The 23,184-nt window shown below is 40.7% G+C and overlaps 1 protein-coding gene across 3 annotated transcripts in view; it reads left to right on the forward strand.

Annotated features, from left to right (window-relative positions):
* CLSTN2 (calsyntenin 2) overlaps window positions 1-23,184 on the forward strand; it is a 418,740-nt gene that overhangs the window by 73,412 nt on the left and 322,144 nt on the right. The window contains exon 1 of one of the 3 annotated variants that reach the window (XM_064384803.1): window positions 3,795-4,007. The exons of the other annotated variants lie outside the window; for them this stretch is intronic. Coding sequence (XP_064240873.1) covers window positions 3,923-4,007 — 85 coding nt within the window. The 5' untranslated portion in view covers window positions 3,795-3,922. Of the gene's footprint in view, window positions 1-3,794; window positions 4,008-23,184 lie in introns of those variants that run through there. 3 annotated transcript variants of the gene reach the window in all.

Genomic DNA, 23,184 nt, shown 5'->3' on the forward strand with positions numbered 1-23,184 from the left:
CTTTGTTTAAAACCTTCTTGATGGTTATAGAACACACATATTTATTATTCAGATGGTTCATTTATTAAGAATAAATAATTTAGTACATTTTCTTCTGTTTAATTAACACATTAGCAGTTGCAGCGTATATGGTAAGTAATGTTTATATTTATGCTCATTTCTCAGGCTGTTTTGTTCTGCTTGATGGCCACTGTGCTTATTTATTGAAAGTTCCTGAGCTGCACAAGTCTGCAGAAATGTTTGCAAATTTCTACACAGGCAATGGCCCCTGTGGTAGCAGTAGCAAAATGCTGCCTCATTCTCTTCATGTCCTCTTATGTCCAAGGTGAGTTTAAACCCATGCAGCAAGAACAAACAATCAGGATGGCCCTAGCCCTACTTCATGCTTGTTGGGAGGAAACATAAACTACATTGCTATTGCTGCTGCATTTGGCACACTGCAAACCCATTATTTTATATTCACCAACAGCCCCAAAATTTACTTCCATTATATTGGAAACTTATTTTTCTATCGTGTGACTGCAATAGCAAACTTCCATGTATCAGAGAAAATACATGCTCTATAATGCTGTACTTTAAATCCATTTTCTTATTTAAAATTACACTTATGCTCCTTTCCCTTTTTGTTTCTCCAACAAAATGAAATATGCTGCCATTTTCTTGGGTAGTACATAAACATCTTCTAAGTGTGATCAAATCTAGATTCCTGTACCTTAGCTGGTTAGTTATTTCTAACTGTACATTAAAATTGTTGGAATCATGGCTATAGGCACCCAATCAGGTTATGTGCTTCCCATTTTTGGTGTTACACAAACAAATTGTGAAGAACTTTAAACCTTAGACCCTGATCCTACAACAAACCCTACAGTGCTGGGTTTGCTGTAGGATCTGAATTATGTGTATTTACATACTGAATTATTTTCTGTGGATGACAAAGTGACTTTTATGATGATAAAATGGCTATTCTTTTATGATTTCCTTTATCTTTGTTGTTTCTTTGTCGCTTTTTTTTAAACTAATGGAGTCTAATGCACTTAACAGTAGAGTAACCCCACTTTATACCTGAATATTACTGCTAAATTCTCTCTTCTTTGTTACTTAAGAAATCTAATATTCACCTTGATATTAAAGACTTTTATTCAAAAAACATGAACATCCCAATAGTTAAAGCTCCCAGGTAAATGTCCCGATGAGGTAGGATTGACCACAACCTTGGAGCAACCAGATTTCTTCAGCAAATTCTGCCTGTCAGGGTTAAATCCTGGCCTCCAGAAGTATCTTGAATCCATGCTAGGGAAATTATGATAAAAATAATCTTTACATCTCCAGACTCAAATGGATCTTTCTGATTGACTGCCTCTAGTGCCAGGTCCGTGTCAATAATTCGCAGGGAATGCATGGCTGTGACCTTTTCCCCCTTGTTTTAGAATTTCTATTTTACAGGACCAATAAAGCATGTCAGGAGAAAGTGGTAGTTCTAGACAAGTGAATGGATGGATCTCAGGTCAGAGGTAATCCTTCAGCACGCTCCTGTTTGGGTCTCAAGAATACGTCTCCCTGCTGCAATGGTTCTGCCAAAAATGTATGCAAGGAAAAACTGAAGGATACAGACTTTCAGTTAAGCAATTATTAAAAAGAAAGAATAACATGGCTAACGGATTTTCCACTTTCTCAAGCCCCAGTGAAGGCTGTAGGAGTTAAAGGACACACTGGGTTGCAAGTCAGCATTAAATAAAGAGGTAATGGCAATTATCTATTATAAATTCCTGCCCAGTGCCATATCATCATTACTGTTTGTAAACCTTTCTATCTATCTACATCCATCTCCTGTATGAGACACCTGCAGGAGACTGCAGAACACCCAGGTTGTCACATTAATAAACAAACACAGTCAGGTAAAAAGGAGGAGAGTTTTTCATTAAGGTACCAGAGCTGAAATTAGGTTTTGATTCTGACACCACTGTAATGTTATCTATTGGTGTGGTGTCTTCTTTTGTGCTTCAGCTCTCTCCCCATGGAATGGAGCAGCATTTATCCCTTTTTATTTCTGTTATGTGGCTTATTTATTTAGACTGTAAGTTGACTGAGGAGATGCTACTTCCTGTACAACATCTGCCTTGCAAACCTGTGCTCTATGTCCCACCACCAAATCAGTTTTATTTGGGATTGTTAATAACAGATTAAAAATTGCATTGCATTAAAAATGCAATATTTTCCAGTTTTAGCTCCCTCAAAGACTTGCTGGTTGTCTATAGGGAAATACCTCCTCTGAATGATGATGCTGTATTTATATATATTTATATATATTGCAGAGTGTTCGGTCGTATTTCTTGCTTTTCACAAAGTGGGATGTTGTGTTAAAAATGGGTGCTCTTTGCCACTACCTTTATTTATTTATTTATTTATTTATTAACAGTCCTATAGATTTTAAAGTTTTTAAAAGAAGTGAATGGTGGCAAATTTTTTTTTAATAGTTTTCTGGTATTAAAAGTTACTTTACTTCTTTTCCCTGTTACTTTACCTTTTTTTCCCTGTTTGTTGTATACACTATTCTACTCAAGCTCACGGTGGAGATTACAGGAAAGCAGATTCCATAACTAATTAGACAAGCAGCCAAAAAGAACTTTAGAAGTTTGTCCCAACAGTTTTAATTTGGACTTTATTTTTTGTCTGAATGCAATATAACAGTAAATGTGTGTTTCCATCTGTCTTCCTTAGCAGATGAAACATTACATCTCTGGTTTGGAAAAGGGCTTGGGTTCTTCTCTCTGTATCCCATCCCAGTTTTTCTGTGTGGACAGGAGGAGGAGAGAATCCTGCATTCCATCTACTCAATGCATTTTGCTCAATAATTCATGCTTCTAGCACCACATATAGGGAAAAATAATGGAGAGGAATAGTGATAGAGACCTAAACCCAAGTGATTTTATACAAGGACTGTGTTGTCTGTGGTGCCAAAGTTACAGTGCATTCTGTGGGACGGCCCTGGGGTTACTCTCAGGCACGAGGTGCTCAGGGAACATTTCAGGAGAGCATCCCAACATTGCTCTGTCAGAATGACAATGCTCCCACAGCCCAGTGACCAACAAGAATCCCTTGGGCGCTGATTCTGTTGGAAGTACTGGCTTTTCCAGAGTCAGGTGGCTTTGATAAGCGGTTTATGGGACACAGCAGATGAGGGAGCATTTGAAGCAGGGAGGGAAATGCAAAGGGTACAATAATTCCTGGTTGCTCTCACAGTTTATATGGAGCTAATACTTTGCAGTGTAATGTGTAATCTTACTTTGTAATCTTTGTGCATCGTGCCAAGCCTTGCCAGGGCAGTCTCTGCGTCTAAGGTTTGTCCATTCCTCATTCATTTCTTCCCTTTACCAAAACCTATGTGATTTGTCCTTTTCCTCCAACAAAACCATTTACTGTTGAACCCACCTTGGGTTTCCAAGGTCTTCTGTTTCCCTCCAGCTCTACTGAACTGTTACTTTATCTTTTCTTCTCTGTTCCTTTCTTCCAGCCGCCACATTTGCGTCTCCCTTTCCAGGTGCCCTTCTCATCCTTCACCAAAGCCTCGTTTTCTTCCTCTCCGTCCTGTCTCCCTCGCTACCCCCCGCTTTGCCGTGTCCTCGTTCCCGGCTCGCCGTGCCCTCCCCGTGTCCCCAGCCCGGGCCCGCCCTGCCCCGGGGGGCTGCGGTGACACCTACGCGGGCAGGTGCGGGGCCGCCCCCGGCCGCCCCCGGCTCATGAATATTTCATGAATATTCGGGCCTGCCCTCGCCGTGACGTGGCCGCGGTCCCGGGCGGGGGCCGGAGCCGCCCCGGCGCTGGCAGCGAGGGCGAGTGAGGCGTGGCGGCAGCAGCCTCCGCCCGCCGGCCCGCCCGCAGCGCAGCGCACCGAGCCGGGCCGGCGGCCGCACCAGCGCCGGGGATGCGGAGGCGCCGCTGCTGCTGCTGGGGCCCGGCGGCGCTGCTGCTGCTCCCGCTGGGGCTGGGCAGCCTGCTCGCCGCCAAAGGCAGGTACCGGGGCGCGGGCCGGGCGCGGCTGCCCGGGGACGGCGGGGAGCGGGGCGGCTCCTCGCCCTGCGCGGGGCTGGGCGCGGCTGCCCGCAGGGACAGGCACAAAGTTCGGGCGGGGGTCTCGGCGGGCCGGCAGCGCTGCCCGCAGCTCGCAGGGGCCGCTGCCGCCGCGGTGATGCCGCGGGGCCGGGCCGGGCCGGGCCGGGGCCGGGCGGAGGGAGCGGAGGAGAAGCGCGGAGCTGGCCAGGCCGGCAGCGCAGGAGCAGCGCTGTTCCCCAGGCCGGGATGGGGCTGGCCGCGGTGCTGCAGGTGCTCCGCAGCGCTCCCGCCCGCTCCCATCTCCCAGCCAGCCGTGCCCCTTCCGAGAGCTCCGGCGCACAGGTGTCGGCGATTTCTTGCCTCTACTTGTTTTCTTTTCCCTTGCATTGTTTCCGTACAGTTTAGGACTGGCTTTCGAGCCCCGAGTTTTAGAAACTTAGTTTTGAGAGCTCTGTCTCAGTCTTTTTTTATATTATTTTCAAACATTTCAGTTGCTTTTATTTTTGTATGGGGCTTTGGTGTTTATTTTATTTGTGAGCATGTGTGTGAGAAAGAAGAGAAAACTTCACTGTTTGTTTTCTTAACAAAACTGAGTTCTTGAGCCATAACTTTGTGAGGAAATTGATTATTTCCAGCAAATGTTACTTGACTTTGTTTACATTTACGGGTATGCATAGCAGAAAGTGAATGTAGGAAATTAATTGCTCCTTCTGTTACTGACTCAACGTGCCTTTGTGTCCTGGTGGGAATGCTGTGTTTTCTGGGCAGATTAACATACAACACATTTTGATGGAGGGGAGTTACTTTCCTCCTCTTTACTTTCTAATGTAATTCAAGGTAATTGCCTCCTTTAAAAGGACCTTTTCTTTAGACAAGCGTGGGAGCTTTTATTTCGTGGGAGATGTCTTTCAGCCTGCCGACAGTTCATCAGACCAAACGGGGTCGTTCTCGCTGGGCTCTGCTGTGCCTTTGACCACTGGAGGGCTGCAGAGAACATTTTTGGATAACAGGAGCCACAAGCTCCCAGCAGTTGGTGGTTTAAAATAAGCATTTTAATGTTATTTATATTGATATTCAAGTGATTTAAGTTTTTGCTTATTACTTTATATACCTTCTTTTTTGAAATTGGGTGTTTTCAAAGATATGAGGCAGTGTTGATAAATGAGGTAAGATGTCTTGGCACTGTATGCAGTTAATATCTGATATGATTTTTCTTCCTCCACTTGGTTGGTAGAGGAAAGAAAAAAAGGGTTTATTTCAGCAAGAACCTCGTACTGCTTTCTCCTTACTCTCTGTTTTTCTACGGTAAGCAAGTTTTAAGTTAAAAGGCATTTTGTGGCAGTCTCATGCACACAATTGCAAAGCTTGGTGCTGTAACCGTAACCTGGACTTGTGGCCCGAAGGTGCATTCTGGAGGGAGATGGAGGAAGGATGCGGTGTGCACAAAGCTCCCCCACGTGCCCTGAGCATGCTGTTATATAGAGGATCAAAGACAACCAAAGATAATGATTTCAGTTCTCATCTTATCTCATCTACTTCACTGCGTTCTGCTGCTTCTCATTTTAAAAACTAAACCAAGCCCCCTCCACCCCCATTCCTTTTCCCCACATGTTTGTGAGGAAGGGGAGAAGGATTTCAGGAGCAGTTCTGGTTCTGACTTTTCACTCAGTAGAAAATAACTATTTCTTTCACTAAATATCTCCAGGCTGCAAAAATGGTTTACTCTGGATAGAAGGGGAACCTGCCCTGCCTCCCAAAAAACAAACTCTCAAAAGTTTTCCAAGGAAAAAGAAATATGAGGCAACATCAGAGTGTTTAGGAGGTTGTTAGTTGCAGAACTTAATGTGTGTATTAAATATGCATATGCAATTTGTTAGCTTTGCAGCAGGTTGTTCACACTGAGATGTCTATCATAGGGTCCAATAAAAATCACCATTTTGGACAGAAAAATGTTTGCTTTTAAGTATTTTCAGATAGCTTTGCTCCGTAAGACAGAGAGACACACTTTCTGGTTTATTGGAATTGCATTAATGATCTCTGGAAATTGTGTGAATTGTCTTTTGTCACTGTCAGTTATAGCAAATAGAATATGCTGAAGGATAAGGTTTGGGTTTTTTCCCCATCATATTCAAAATTCATAGGTCCATGTGGTCACTGGCAGGGAGTATTACAACCTGCAGCAATTTTTGTTTCCCCAAATCTCTATGTAATGCTTTTCTCTTAAGTAATTTATTACCTTATTCTAGTATGTACTGCTAAACTACTCAATGCAGTCCTAAAAGGGCTGTCATATCCAAATTTCTTGTAAGACCCGATTAATCAGCCTCTCAAATGTTACTGTATTTGAACTTCATCATTACCATAAACAACATTTTAGTCTTCATTTTTAAGCACAGCCAAAAGCCTCTCAATGATCTGAATAACTAAGAATGTTTGATTCCAATTAAATTAATGACATGAGTGAAACTTGAAGTCTTAGCCATTGCAGACATTTCCAAATCAGAGGAACATTCAGTCCCACTTGGCAGGTCTGTGATGTGAGTGCATCAGATCTGACTCTCAGCAGCAGAGGAACAGCTGACCCAGGGAGACAGAGAAACCTTACAAGCCTGGGGGGAGGAAAGTGAGGGAAAAGCTTTGAGAATACACTGGACAGATCCTAGAGCCTGACATTTTCTGCATCACTCAGTGTTTTCTTGTATTCCTTTTTAGAGTAAATAATAATGAAATATTTCTCATTATCAGTTCATAGGAGACATTAAAAAAAACAGCCTTCTTTCCAACCTCATCCAAAGTACATGAGGAGCAATGTTTGGCAAGTGCTTAAGTCAGAAGATGGGAGGTGAAGCAACTGTGCTTTGTTTTGCTGGTGCTTCCTGTAGCTCACAATAAACCCCAATAAAGATATGTAAACGATTTCATCTTTCTGTTTCTTTTCATCAATAAATGGAGTTAGGAATCCTTCTATTTCTAGAGTGTTTTGATTGAAAAGCAGTTCATGAAGACTGACTCTTGTGTCTCACAGGATAAAAGATTCGTCTGATTATGAAGTCTGGGTGTCAAGATAATGAAATGATTTAGAGTTCTCAAAAGACAGAAGTCAGTATTTGATAGCAGCTTTAGTATTCAGGTATTTCAGCGTAGAAGACTGACAACTATATTTAAATTGTCATTATGAAGTTAGAAAATGTTTGCCAGTCAGAATCATACTGTTACCAATTTTAATTGCATTACTTGGAAGGCTACCAAGACTGGGAACTTAAGATGTTCCAAAGCGTATTTTAATTGTAAGCAGTGTGTGTGCGCCACTTAAAGAACATCCTCCAAAGTGTGTCTTTTGTCACCTCCCATTAGTGGCTTGTGAGCAGAGTTGGATCCTATTTTTCCCCTTTGAAGTGACTGGTTTTGAGCTGGGAGGGTTGTATCTGTATCTGGTCGCCCCTTCTCCTGCCCAAATTGTACACTTGAAAGGTGTAACGGGACGGGGGGTGGGATCGGGTCAGAGATGACCACACGCCCGATGTCCATGTGGTAACAGGGAGCACTTATTGGTTCAACCCCTCTTTATAAAGGGGGTTTGACTGGGTAGCTCATTAGCCTGATCTTTTAACAGTGCCCAGCTCCCGCACCAGTGAGATGTCTGCCCCTTAGGATAGAATGTGATTGGTTGAGATTCCTGTCAGTCAGCCCAGGGACCAGTTTATGGTTTCTTATTTATAGGTAATTCATTGCCCAGTACACACCAGCTTGTACTGTGACGTACTGTTACAAAAAGGGACCTCAGTTTTCTTTAATTGGTTTTTAAACACTCAGCAGCTGTACCCAGTAGATGAGAGTTGTGCACGCTCACTGGGGGTTTTCAAGACAAAATTCAGGATGCCTGTAATGCTTCAGTGTTTTGTTTCCTTTTATGAGCTGCAAATTTACTCTATCAAGAAGGTTAATGAGTGGAATCTTAACTATTTAAAATGTGCAAGTGTCGATTTCTAAAGTGCACTTTAAGATAGTTCACTCTAAATGCCTTCCAATTCTTTGTTGTGTGCATTTCAATAAAAATGAATATGTTGATTGGTTATAGCTATAAGGGCAAGGGAGTGAGTTACCTCAAGTAAGTTGATAGAACATTATGCATTATGATATGGCATCAAAGTTCAAGTGGCTTCTTGATAGAATTAGCCTAAAGGCTCTGGATGTGTATCAGTTAATTTGGTACTTGTGGTTCTCAATAAGTGATATTAAAAAAAAATAAAAAAAAATCAGCATTTAAGACACAGTGAATCTAAGTGGGTTTTACTCTCCCTGCCCCAAAATCCTGCTTGATGTGGAAGGTGGATGATTCTTAAAATCCATCTTTTAAGAAATTATTTGGGTTTGTGTAAATCTCTTGTGGTGCTTGGTGGTGCAGTATCCCTGATGCTGCTGGCTTTGTGGTACAGGTTAGGTGTGTAAAAGATGTTCAAGCTTGGCAGAAATTAAAGGGATTGGAAAAGTGGTTCAGGTTTTTTGGGGCCCTTATGGGTCTGAGTATCCTCAAGATACAGATGAGAGTGTGAGTTGACCAATAGATTGTTGAAGAATATTGGGCTAGGAAAGATGATTTTTGCAGTTTACATAAAGCCACGTTTTGGAATAGAAGTGTATGTGCTGAATTACAATTCATTTTAATGTGGCTTCTCTTGGTATTGATTTTAAAGATGGCTCTGCATGGATTTGCAGTTTTCCAGCAGTTAATGCTGTTATTTAGATGTTTGGTTTTTGTACGTGTAATCTTGACCCTCGTTAAATCAATGTGAGCTTTGCAGTGTGTCTTGGTAAAATCGGAGTTTCATCCTTTGTGTGTTTTCCTGTAAATGTAAACAGTTATTTCAAAGCTTTAATATTGTTCTGCTAATAGTTGCATCTATCCAAACAGGAGGACTGTTTGATTTAATCTCTTTTCTTTTACAGCTTCCTGTGGTATAACTGCTTTCATTGAGCCAATAGAACCGTTTGTGGTGGCTTTTGTTTGGTTGGTTTGGGGTTTTTGTTTGTTTTGTTTGGGGTTTTTGTTGTTCTTTTCAAAATACTTTTTATTCATCTTCAAACTATCAAGTGAAGTGTTGGCCAGGGTGGGTTTCCTGCAGGTTTAAGTGTGGTTATTCTTCCTTGTGCTGCCTGTCAGAACAGCTGTGTTGAAGCAGGTTGTTTGCTCCTTGTCTCTATTCCAGCCCCACGATTCCTGTGTTGTACTGGGTAAATACTGGGAGTGCAGTAAAGTCAAGCAGTGCTGCACTCTCACAAAGTTTCACTTGTGCTCATTTTGTGGAGCTGTTTCTTGTTGCTGTTATAAATCAGACCAATCACTTAAAGTTGCATATCCCAAATATGGATAGTATTTGGCTGTTTTTCTAATAGCAATGATTAAGAATGACATTTAATTTACTACTGCTCTACTTTGTTTGTTTAGGACAGTTGAAATGAAGTGAGACATCTTTTGTGGTAAATAGGTATGATTTGTGCTGACAAAATTGAAACAGTAATCAATATTGATACAGTAATTAATGTTTGGAAATAATGAAACAGCCAAAGGTGTAATGCCAGGAAAGAAAAGGAGAGGAGGGGTTCCCCCCCCTTCTCCTGCAGATGTTCAGAATAGGAACAGGCAAGAGATAACTATTACTAAATTTAGTTGGAAGAGAGGAGAATTTGGTTGGACACCAGGAAAATGTTAATTATATGAGATTTATTGCTTTAATGTTAGAACATAATATTTGCTTAGGCTATACCAGCTTGGTGTGCATGTGTAATCTACAGGACATAGAGGAAGAGGAGAGGCCTTCATCAGGGACGACCCCCAAAGAGCCGTACAACTCCCTAAAAGAATGGTGGAGCATGCATGATAAAGGTGATGATGAGGGTGGTGATACAAGTGTGATGAATCAAAAATGGAAGAAGATAGTAATGACATACAGCATAAGAGAGGGAATTTTGGCTTGACAAGCTGGTACGTGAGGTGACGGGGGTCAAGTCCTGCACTCCGTACCCTGTGCCGTTATTTTTGCTTATGTGCTATTATCCGAACCAAATTATTCCTTATTTTAACCAATTATATTGTCAATATTTCAAGTATATTCAATTTTATGTATATAAAGCTACTTAATGAAAATTACTGTTACATTTAATTTTGTTTGGTTTTTTAATTGGATAATTGGGCAAATGTAACATTTTATTTCATTTGATGAAAATTGCAATCAAATACAAATATTAAGATTCTGCTTTTTGATCAGCATTCATCTGTCATTTGCTAGCAGACTGTAGTAAGTAAAGTAGGTGAGAAAAATAGACTCTGCTCATTTTGGGACTGATTTCCTCATTTTTGTCTAGTATAGATTTTCTTCTCACTGAATATGCTCATGATTATCAACACTGTGTATGTGTTTATAGATGTACTGCCTGTGTCTCATTGTTATCAGCTTACAAGGACTTCATCACTTTTCAGAAACTTAGGTTTTTTTCCTCCTTAAACTCTGAGCTTCTGAAATCAAGCAACTAAGAAAATTTAGTCTTTTATTCCCTAAAAACATAATTAACCCTACCTTGAATGTGAGGGAGAAGTGCAAAGGTCATGCAGGTAAATCACAAAATCTGACAAAGGAAGTAATGAGGGTTTCTCTCATAACTTGGTGGGTTGTTTTTGCCTCACAACTGGCTCTTGGAAATGCAATCAAAGTGTGACTGTGGCTGGAAATTATTACACCCCTTGCCTATACCAGGTTGCACATTTGCAGTAATTGGGTTGAATTTCTTGGTTGTGAGAGGAGCTTGTAAAATATGAATTGGTGGAAGGAACTAAGTTAACATAATTTGTGAACTCTCTCTCACGATTTACTGTGTGATAGGTACTGTTGGTTTCTGAAATTTGGTTTGGAGTTAGTTTCACAAAGGTTACTAGGACAGGTCAGTCTGTGACAGAATGCATTGGCAGGTATATTTGAGGCATTTCTGAAAAAACTGTATAGCAATCGTGTTTGAAGGGCGATTTTCCCTTTTCCTTATGAGAGTACTTTAAAAATTCCTGAGCTACAGCTGAACAGATGGTATTTGCCATTACTGTCAGGCTTAGATCTTAAAAGTTCAGTTTTTCTTTCTTAGTTAACAGAATTTTAAATTTGTATTGAAAAAGGAAAGCTAGAAAGAAGTCTGATTTATACTTAACTGCCTTAAAAAGTCAGCCTTTTGATAGTGGTCTTTAAACCTGGCAAAGTGAGACTCAAGCTCTTGATTCAGTGTCATAAAGGGAAAAGCATTGCCTACTGAAGCCAGTTGTAGTTGGTTTCTGTCTTTTTCTTTCTCAAAAAAAGCATAAAGACTGTGTGCGTATAAAATGATCAAAGTGCAATTATTTCAGTGTTCTGCTAAAGGGAAAGGCACGAGATTAGGCAGAGTTATTGAGATTAAATAATTTGAAGAGAAACATTTTGAGGTTTATTTTGGGAAACTAAAATAATTTCCTTTTTTTGCTTCTTCTGCACTCCTCCTTTAATGGTGGTCTTTGGTGTCATGGGATCTGTGGGACTGTTGCAATGGCTGCAAAAAAGAATCGAGAAAAACACGTCTATTTTCAGTAGGCTTGTATTACCATTCAGCTGTCCATCTAAATTTGTAGGGATTCACAAATCAAAAAGAGCTGGAGCTACTTGTGAAGATCAGCAAAAATATCTGAGAGGGGGTATTTTTGGTGGAAACAACATGACATCAAAAAACGTCAGGCTGTTTGTTGGATGTTTGACTTTCTAATAATAAAAATGTTAAGATATTTTTGTCCAATATGTTTTCTTTTTAATAACTTAAATCTGTGTAGATTTGAGTATAATGCCTTTAGTTAGAAAGTACTTCAATTTGAGATGTCTTAAAAGAGGTAGTTCCCTTCTAAGTTCAGGGGAATATTTACTTTTTTCCCCCCTCTATTCTGCAAAATACAAACTTGTCTTGTTTTCCAGTCTCAAAGAGTATATATTCTTTAATGTATAATGGAATTTACTAGGGGATAAATCCTAAAATGCTGTAATGATTTCTTAAACTCTCCATTTGAATGTGAAGAGCTAAATCCATGCATGATTTGGCTTAACCTTCTTTGCAAATACTTGAACCTGAACAACAGAAATGCTTTCTGTACAGAATGAGGCTGTGTACGTATTTTGCACAATAGAGAGCATTTATTTACAGCAAGATCAACAGAGCAGGAAAAGTAGTTTTGTGTTTTGATAAGCAAAGCAGTTGGCAAATCAAGTTTTGAGGTTTTAAGGCTTCAGTGCTTTCAGCACTGCAAACCCAACAGAGGGACACAAGCTCTGAGCCACGAGCCTTCTCCAAAGAATTCAGATTGATGGGAAAACGTCAAAATTCTGTAAACTTTTGGGTGTGTGGCCTTGACGGTGTTTCAGGAAGCAGTTCTCACTGAGACCACAAATTCTAAAAATAAGTTAGGGCAAGGGAATAAGGTCTGTTATAGAAATTTAATTATAGACCAGCTTCTGTTTCTTTGGAAGCTAATAAAACCCAGTATATTCTTGCAAGACTTGTCAATATTGGCAGATTAGTGAATTGAAGGGTAAACTGGGACATAGCAGGAAAATTAATTTTAGTCTAAATTCACCACTTGCTACCCTAAAATACCTTCTACAAAGTGCTGACTGTAGCATAATTGTAAAGGATTTTTGAGATTTCTGAGTTTATCTTTGCAAAATGTTTCCTGGGTATCATTTTGCAGATCTTGTCTAACCCAGTTCTTTTAGGCTGACTGCACGTCAGAGAATTATTTTATATTCCACATAAGCAATTACTCTGATATCATTTATGACCTGCTGACCTTTTCACTTTTCTGCTGCAATGATTATAATGAGTGTGTTGAACAAAGGAGGAAATTGAAGGCCAAATACACAGGGGAGTTGAATCACTCAGGAGCTCGAGAAGTCTGGTGTTATATGTGGGCAGGGAGCTGATTGCAGTCTTTTCCTGGGGATAATGTGCAGATCTCTTTCTCAGCTATTGTTGCAAGCACAGGAGGAGAAATTTGATGATGGGGAGTGAGGCAAGGAAGGAAATGCACAGTGGGAGCTCCTGGAAAAACAGCACCAGTGAGCTGCTACTTAAGGATTGTTCTGCATTGTTCTGGGCAGCACTAACAGCTGTGTCAGTCCGCCCTCACTAGGGAGGGAAGGGACAGGGAGCATGTGGGACATCAGTGCTACTCTTGATTTCTTCTCTTTCTCATATGAGATGAAGTACTTCTAAGGTTCCGAGGCTGGGGGACTGAACTGAAGGGCTCTGGTTACAGAAAAACAGTGGGGTTTTTTTCCCTGGTTGGCTTGCAATACTGCAGCTGGCTTCATGTTTTTTATTACAAGTTAAATTTCAAATCTCAGATCTAAATGTAAAATTTAGTAAGAACTCTGTAAAGTTGGCAGTATTTTTTGTGATGCATATCCGTGTATGTAATGAGTCTGTCAAAATTCAGCACCATGTGATCTCTGAGAGATCTGGAAAGCAGAAAGAAAATTAAATAGAACCTGTATGCTTACACATTCTTAGGCATGTAGAAATTAATGTCTTATGTGTTAGGGCTTTGCTCCAAACTTTGTGGCTGCTGTTGCAGGGAGTTGGTCTAGATGTAGAAGAACTGATAGTTAATTTCTGCAGTAATAAGTGGTGTTCCACTTGGTGTTCCCATTATTGAGTGGAAGTGATTCCCAGCAACTTTGTATGACCTGTAAGGTGGGGAACTCACTTTGGCTAAACTTTGGACTGCAAGGGGCAAAAGTGAGAGTGACTACTGCCCTTCAAAGGGAAGGTTCTTTATAGCATATCCAAAATACCTGGGTCAGAACAATAATTGCACCTGCCTTGGGAGCTCCCCTGTGGTCCTCAAAAAATATGGGCTGCTCAAACTGCTTAAGAGCTGCAGCATCCTGTGCTCACACTGGTGTTTTTTCTCCACAATGTGTTTGGTAGGGAGTGCCCATGATCCCATTGCAGAAAGGGAATGGAGATGTCATTGCAACTTACAGATCCAAATGGGCTGAGTGAGAGTGTGACCCTGAAAAGCTGCTGCACTCTTCACTGCAGTGATTTAGCTGGAGATGCTGGCTGCAGCGGAATTTCCATGCCGTACTTATTTGACAAAAAATCACAGAAAAAGTGTGTGCTGGTTTTACTGAAGTATTATTCTGAAAGCATTCTTGTATTTCAGTGGCACATCAGCTCAAATGGATATCAATGGCTCATTCTCCTAACTGTGGGGAAGCTGGGTCATTCCCTGTGTGCAGACCCTTGGTTATCTGCAAGTTTGCACACAGGAGTTCAGTGTGTCTGACAGAAATAGTGCTGAGCATGTTTGATAGCCTTTATATGAAATAATGCTCCACACTGTCGTGACCTGAAATAGAAACGTGGTAGGTAGTGTGCTGGAAAACCCAACAAACCATGTGGGATCATGCTGGCAGAAATTATAGAGAAGATTTGCAATATCTGGGTGTGATAAAGTGAGACTTCCGTGTCAAACACCTGGCTGCTGCGATTAACATGTTCCGTCAACACTAAAGACTTGGTCTGGGCAGAAGAAAAATCAAGAGTGCTTATGATTTTAAAATAAGTCTTCATCAGCTGCTGACTGGGTTAACTTGGTATTACTTATTAATTACTGTGTATGCTATGTTGACCATGCAGCTGCAGTTATGTTATATTCAAATATCACTGAAAATAACATTCCAAGGGAAAATATGTGTCTTGTCGTCCTAGCTTTCATAGCAGGAATTACATGAGGTTTGACCATTCCTCCTCTGTATTCAGACCAGGCTTCAGTGTGACTGGTACCATTGGTTTGGGTTTTCTTTTTCTTTCTTTTTCATTCAGAGTGGACATGTTGACTTTGCTCTCACTATTCTAAGGCTATATGCTAGTGGTTCATTTTTTTCTGCTATAATTCTTGAACATACTCACAATTCTTTTGTGAGTATGAACTTGGTATTTCAAAAGCATCTATGTATTAAAAGCTTCTTTAAATTGAGGGAATTGTTCTGGAATGTAAACGGGTACCTTTGTAGAACTTTACATATGTCAGTATTGTAAATATCTTAAAAAATCTTGTCTTGAGCAAATTGTTGCCTGACCAAGTGAAGTGGTTACTGTTGATGTGCTGAAAAGTGTCTTTATTGCATCATTTTAGCCACTGTTTAGTTTAACTAATGTTCTGTAACAGGAGAAGATGACAGAAATCATAATATTGTCCATTTCTGAAATCTTTGAGGTGAGTACTGAGTGAGTCTGGGATGGTGTACCATAAAGTCTTGCTTCATGCTTGTGGCTCAAATTTTCCCTGTTTCTGGAAAATGCTGTTTAGCCCACCCTGACTTTCTGACCTTCTCTGGAACACTAATTAATGAAAAAGTTTACTGTTTTAAGTTGACTTCCTGAAGAGAACTGTAATATAAGCACTTAAGGAAATTGTAAAAACCACTTAAAAAATATTGTGTATCCTTGCTGCATGCCTTGTATCATTTATGTGTATGTACCCTGCGTATTTTGAAGAAATGATTGTATGTGGAGTCCAGTGGTTCCATTTGCATTTTGTAGAGCAGTTGATTGATTAGCTTTATGCCACTGTTCCTGTGAATGTGAATGATGAATTTGTTAACTTCTTAAATATTAATTTGTAATTTTTGCAGGCAAGATCTGTAAACAGGTGAAGTGCAAAAAATACAAATATGTTTTATGCATTTCTTAATGACTTGGTGAAAAAGACACGCTTTTTGACTTAAGTTTAATGTCTGCCTTTATGTTATACATTACTTGTGGTTTGTTCTGTAATCAGATGGCTTTTTGGGATTAATATGCATCAGATTCTAATCCTTTTAATTATGCTAGCTAATGTCTTTTCCTATTTTTTTTTTCCTTCATTGAAGTCAGCAGGGTGGCTTGTAAACAAATTTGAAAGTAGAGATCAAAACTGGGCTTTCAGTTGGGAAAAGATAACGGTGCATATTCTGCAGATCAGGACTAGTGTCCAAGGCAGTACAAAACTATGTACTCTGTCTTTTTCAAGGTGCTCACAAACCCATATTTCACAATGAGATGAGTTTGTGTTAGGAATTGCACTGGAAGGCAAGAAGGCTCTGGGCTAAGACGTTGCTCCTGAGACACCAGGGATTTGCTCCTCACGCTTCCTTCTTGGCTCTATGAGATTCCATGAACAGGATTTGGCTTGAAGTTTGTTTTCCTTCGCTGCTTATTCTTCATGGAAGAGGCGTGATGCCTCTTCTATTTTAAATGCTGCTCTTTGTTGAGAGGTGAGTCACATGCTGTGGCAGTCACCTTTGTCACCTGTTCTGTGCTCCAAGCCAGAGCTCTCCACTCTGTGTAGCTGAGTGAGGAACAAGGTGGAGTGCAAGGAAAGCACACAGTGCATGCTGTGTGTGTGGAGCCAGAACACGGCTTTACCCGGCTCCTTTTGTTCTGTGAATGGGCACAATCATCTCTGAATTCTCTCATGAACCAGCTGCATTTGTGGTAGAAGCACTGCTGTCTTTCACTCTTGCAAAACAACTCCCTTGCTTTTGAGTAGTGTGCTGAAAATGTGTTTCCCACTAAAACTTTGGAAGAAAATGTCTTCCACAACCCAAATATCCTGTCCCAAAAGATTTAGTTAGCTTAGATGTAGGCAGACTAGCTGGTTCTTTTCTTGATTTCAATTTTCTCCCCTCTTGCTGTCTTACAATCTCTAGCTATCATTAATGGCACACACTTTAATCCCTTTGAAATGCAGTAACTCAACTGCATTTTTACTCAGGATGTAGAGACTGAGCTGCAATACTGGCACCATGGGCTTCTAAGTCCCAGACTACTTCCTTTCTAGTCCCAGCTCTTCCTTTCCTTTTCCTCGGAGTTATGTACTATTCCTAGGAAACATTTTGCCACTTCTTTACTTTTTTTCCCAATGTTTTGGTTGTTTGGCTTGTGGTGGGTGTTTTCTGGATTTTGTTTGGTTTTGTGTGTGTTTGGTTTTGTCTGGGATTTTTTTTCTGGTTTTTCCTTTGTTGACTCTAGTAGCTCTTTAAGAATTCTTTTCCCCTTGCATTGAGACTGTTAGCTATGATAAAGCTGATTTATTTATTTGATCTCAAGAAGACAGCATGTAGCTTGGATGTAGTCCTGTCCAGAGCTGGCTGCTCTGCCCACCAGCACCTGGGGGTTACTGGTGCCAGTTGCACCTTCCTGCAGTGGTCTCAGAGGCAGTGCCTGCTCGCAGCTGGGACACAGCTGGTCTGGAGGCTGTTTCCTGCCTGCTGAGGGTTTGAGCAGCGCCCTGGGCTGTTGCTTACCGCCTGGTCCAAGGGGTGGAGCTTCTCCCGGAGTGTTTGTGTAGTTCTGTGTCTGTGCAGGGCTGAGGATGCTCTCGGTCCGTGTCAGCAAAGAAAGCTTTGTCAGCACCTCAGAGTGCCAGAGCAAGCGCTGCCAGTGCAGCCAGGTGTGTGCTTTGTCTGTGACCAGAACCAGGAGGCAGCTGCTAGCTAGGACAACCAGCAGGGCAGGCCATAGGTGAGTGATTTCCCAGCCCCTGACAGGGGTGCATTCAGCACTGGGGTGTTTGCTCCAGGCTTACACATCATTCTGGTTTGCAGGGCTTTTTAAGATTATTCATTATTCTGAGCATCCCCACACCATCTGAGAACTAGGGGTGGGTTTTTTCGGTTAGGCTCTGGTAGCAATAGTCCACTTTGTTCCTTAAACTAAACTACAGTATGACTCTACATTGCAAGGATAATTGACAAACCTGGTGGATGCTGCTGGTAGTCATTGATTTGTGACGTGCCGTTGCAGTGTACACCAGGCTGGCATTCCTTTCTGTGTGCCTGTTGTCCCCTTACAGTGTCACTGAGGTGTGTGAGCCCCTGTGGCACAGCAGGGTCCTGTTTGGTGACAGGGATGCCTTATCCTCACCGAGGCAGGAACATGCAGGCTGCCATGCAATGATTATGCCCTGGAAATTGCTGTTCAGAGCATTACAAATATTTTTTTTGGGTGTTGCTGGTTTTCCTATCACCCCAATTTATGTTTAAGTTTCTCCTCTAGGAAAAGCACTGAAGGAGCCTCAGAAAAAAGAGATGGGAGAAAAGCTTGCAGGCTAGTTTTTTAAAACTTTTTTTTCCCCAGGCACAACACTTTGGCTCCTATCTCTGCTTTCCATTTGTGTAGGTTTTTACTTCAGCATTTCTAGCTACTGTAAAATAAGGATGTTATTTTTAATAGGTGTGAAATTATAGATAAGAATGGTTTGAAAGGGGAAAAAAAACCACCCACCAAACTGCCAAATCAAGCCTGTATTGTAATACAGATGCTACTTATATTTGCACTTGGTGTATTTAGGCATAACAACCAGACTCTTGTGCTTAATTCTGAATGAAACAGTTTTCTTTTACTTTATTGGCTAGGGAAAGTTAATTGTTTGTTTGGTTTTTTAAATTCTTCTCCTTAGAAATTCTATATGAATTAGGTTTTAGACTGCATAAAATGTGTAACTACTCTTATTGATTTTTCTCACTGATGGAATAATGGTCATGTCTCTTCTTAGCTGGTCTCCTGCGATTCTGTAGGTCACCCAGTAACATAATAAAATCAAAGACAGACACATTATCTGTTAAACTATACACCATGAATAGAAAATGAGCTCTGAAGTGACTCTGGTCTCTTTTGTATTTTATTTTACTGCTGACTTTGTTCTTGTGGTTTTGTGGTTTCTTAAAAATATCATGTAGTATTAATATAGAAAAACCAGTATGTGACAGAAACTACTGCTCAGATGGAAGTGCCACATTGTTATATTAGGATTAGCTGACAGATAAAATAATTATAATCTAATTGTTTGCACTCATGTACAAAAAAAAAGGGAATCAGAATAATGTCTCCAATGTTTTTACCTCCCTTCATTCTCCTGTGAAATTGAGATTAGTGGGAAAATTTCATGAGGTGAAAAGACCTAAGATGATGTGTGAGCCATTTAAGCACTAATTTCTTATATTTATTTTTTACTTCATAAAATTCAAGGGGGAGTAATAAAGCCATGAGTGTAACAGCAGGGACTCCTCCTTGTTTGCAAAGAGGTCTCAGACCCAAATTGGGACAAAGCTTTATTTTAGTCTTCATAAGCATAAAATTAAGTCAGTTAATATTTTTAATAGTTTAGAAGTTGTTTCCCAAATTGGCTGTTTATTCTTGTCAAAATATATTTTGAATTTCATTTGAAAATAAATCTCTTCTAATGTGATGCAGCTTTACCTTGCAGGAGGAGCAGCTGCAAGGTAAAAAAAAAACCAAAACCACAAAAGAATGTGCTGCAGCTTTATCTCTGCAGCACCTTCTTTTGTGTTTTTTTTGTCTAAGTCTGTGAACAGACCATTTTTACCTTAAATTACACCTCATATCCCTGGCTACTTTCTTTGTAGGTTCTCCTGTGCCGTTTAGTGTACAGGGTTTCATACACCACCAGTTAGGGGACACAGTGGAGAAGGTTGTGATTCTTTTCAGAGTGACACAGGGCATCTCTTCTATCCTACATTAATATCAGCAGAGTAGTATTTCTTCGTTTCATTTAGACAATTATTCTGCAGTTAGAATGCTACTGTTGAATTTAACTTTCATTAACTAGGAAAAGATAGTACTAAACAAAAAGCCAAGGTAATTTTGAAGCACCTTCTGGTACTATAAATACAATCCAGACTGGCAGTGGTTTAACCCGTGGGTATCATGTTTACATGGGCCTTCTTTTAGATGACTTTTATAACAGTTTGATGGGTTCTGGGAGGAGCTTCCTGTATTTCTGACAGTTTTCTATCAAATAAATGCCATCACAGTTCAAATAACTATTCAAGAAGAGGCCTACATTGCAACAAAAAAACAAAGTCAGCCAACTTGAGCACAGTATATAAACAAAAAGTGAAAGCTGCTGTTCCTCTTTCCAGGCATTTGCCCATACCTCCCCCTTTGTTTTAGGGCCTGTAAAATGGGCTAGCTTTGATTAATCTGGCTGTGGTGTGGTTATGTTGGTTTTTAATTGCAGTCAGCAAAGAAGTTTTACTGCTGAGTAAATTAGTAATTTGCACAAGTATGAAAAAACAAATTCAGTCAAGAAAAAATGTACAGGTGCTAATCCTGGGCTAGAATTAGATTCACTCTGAGCCACCACTACGAGGTAATAAGGCTGTGGTGATACTTAACAGCAATTGAATGTTTAATCAACAAAGCTTCTCGTCTGAGCATTAATATAAATGCAGTGAGAAGTCTGTTTTTTTCTTAAATGTAAAGATCTGAATCAAAGATTACATTTAATTTGTAGGAAAGATACTTCTTCCTCTGTGAAAAAAATGACTTTGCGAAGGTTTTAATTCCTTATTTTTGCTGCTTTGTGTGTTTGTACTTGTGGAACAAGAGGCTGGGGGATTCACACTGGTGTTGTCCGTGCTGGATGTAATAACAATTTGTGTGTCAGAGAGGAATATGGGTCAGTATTTGTTCTCCTGGCAGGCCCTGTAGCTGTTCTTTGCAGGGGTGCTGCACAGGTTTATTTTCAGTGACTGTTTTGCTCTGCTGTTGTCCACACTCCAATACTGCTGACCCGAAGCTGTACACTGACACTGCATTTGGGGCTGCTTTCAGATGAGTTTTGTGGGAAGGCTTTCCTGTGGATCTCCTCTTCCCACTGTCCTTTTTTCACCTTGCCATGGGTGCTTTCAGTGTTGCGGGGGCAGTCTGTGAGTGCTGTGCCCCTGAGATGAGAGTTCCCTTTGTTGATCACAGCTGGCCATACCTCAGTGTTCAACAGCACCTCTGTGTTCCCAGGAAACATTTAATGGAATACCTTTTCTGTTTAGTCTTTCAGCAGTCTAAATGTACTCACTATGGAAGGGATCTTCCTTTCCTCCTTTCATGTCTGGTAAAAATTCTGCGCAAAGCTCTTTTTGCACCTGATGTGAGTGTGAGTTGTTGGTCTGGGTGTTGTCAGGGCTCTCCAGGCAGCTCTGTGGAGTTGCCCATCATGCCAGCTGGGGCCCTCTGTAAATATAAGGCTCAAACACAGATATTTCTTCATCTGGCCAGGATCCTGAAGGGAGGGCAGAAGGTAAGTAATATCCCATTGATTTCTGCCAGGGCAGCTCTGTCTTTTGCATGCTGACGTTGCTTATTGCCTGAGAATTTGTGGTGACACCTGGAGCTTGATGCAGATATTGATGTTAATGCAGCAGCTTCTGAGGCATTATTAGGATGATAAATGGGATAATTCCCTGGTTAGACTCTTCTGCCACGTGCTGTGCCATGGAGCTGCAGCTTAGCTTGCAGCCCACTGGGAGGGGAAGCGTTGCTGTTGGCTGAACGCAGTGTGAACCATTCAGTCTGTGTTCAAATCTGAATAATGTTTTTAATAAAAGTAAATGCATTTGGTAATCAATATCCCCGTGTAATTGTTTAGCTGCTTTCCCAGTATGAATCTGTGTACTTTAGGTGCTCTTTAACAAGCTGCAGTCAGTGAAGCGTTTCTTGCAGTATAAGTGGTTTTTGAGGAGGGGTGGGAGCAGAGAACTGCAACTGAGTTTTGACAAATAGAAGCTTTAGGAGTAAGAGCAAAGCACAAGATATCGGGTGCTTCTCTCCCTAAATTGTGAAAATCTCTTGGTACCTTAGTGAATATATACTATTTCACTTGGATTGAAAATCGGTGTTGATACTGTTAAGCTTTTACAGTCTTGTGGAATTTGAGGGTAGAATTTAAACCTGCAGCTGTTGTTTGCCTCATGTCAGAGTGAAAAGGATTAGTCTTCATTTGTGTCCTGTCCTGCAATTATCTAGGGGTACTGTGTGCCCTATATGATATAATCTGATACAGCAGAGGATTTCTCGTGGTCTTCATTCAAGCAAAACTTGCAGCTTCAGAAAGGAGAATTTAATTTCGGGAAGGATGGTTGTCATGAATCAGAACAGAAAGTTTTGTATCAGAAATGCTCCTCAATTTCATGCCTGTAGTTCAAGCACTGCTGTAAAATTGCAACAGAATATCATTGTCCTCTGCCTGGAGATGAGCTGAAGTGTAAATACAAAGAATGCAGGGGTGCAAAGATGCTGAAGATAGTGGAAAAGAGAAATGAAATGTGTGGGAGTGTGATTTCATAACAGGAAGGAAAGTGATTTTTTTGAATTTTTATCCAGCCCTTCTGGCTTCATTTCTGCTTTGTGAGTAGAACGGTACTTCTTTCTGTGGATTAATTAATGACAGTACATGGCAGGTGCAAGTAACCCATTGACTGGAGTTCTTTTGATCTCTTGGGCAATGCATTGATCTGAAATTACTTTGCCATTATGTGACCAAAAGGAATAGGAGAACATAAGAATTGAAGTTAACAAAAACTCTACAAAGTTACTGTAATGTGAGTGGAGCAAAACCTTACGTCTGAAAACATCAAGGTAAGGTTTCATTCCAGTGAAGAGTGACTGTCTCGTCTTTTCAGGTCAGTCTAAGGTTTTGGAAGCTTTTGCCAAACATGGTTTCTTTAATTTTATAGCAGAGGGAATGCTATAGTGGAGAGGGAATGGAAATAGGACTGTGGCATACAGTTCTATGTTCTCTTGCAGATGTACTCTCATAGTCTACGTTTACAGTATATTTCTGTACATGTGTGCACACCATCAGCACGTCCATTTCAAATTGAGTTGATGCAGCTGTTGCTGCAGTCACCTGGGATGTCTCACACCTTGTTAGTGGACCAGCTTTCTGACTTGTGTGGCTGACACTCACCTTCCACCATGTTCTTGCAGCTGCTTATAAGATCCCTAAAATTGAAATGCTGGAAAAATGGAGAGGTCTTAGTCTATCCAGTCTATCCAGTCCCATGATACGTCTGAGGATTGATATCCTACCCACAGGATAAATTCTGTTGACTTTCATGAGGAGAAGGCCCTAAGACATTTAGGCTTTGTCTTTCTGGTTCACATCTAGGAAAATGGATGGAAAATCAAGTAAAATTGTGGTGTTCAAGTCCATCAATATGCAAACTGAAATGCAGATCTGTTAGTTCTGAAGTGCTGTATGTGAGAGCTGATTTAAATCCCTGT

Source organism: Passer domesticus, chromosome 11, assembly GCF_036417665.1.
Source record: "Passer domesticus isolate bPasDom1 chromosome 11, bPasDom1.hap1, whole genome shotgun sequence".
Taxonomy (NCBI): domain Eukaryota; kingdom Metazoa; phylum Chordata; class Aves; order Passeriformes; family Passeridae; genus Passer; species Passer domesticus.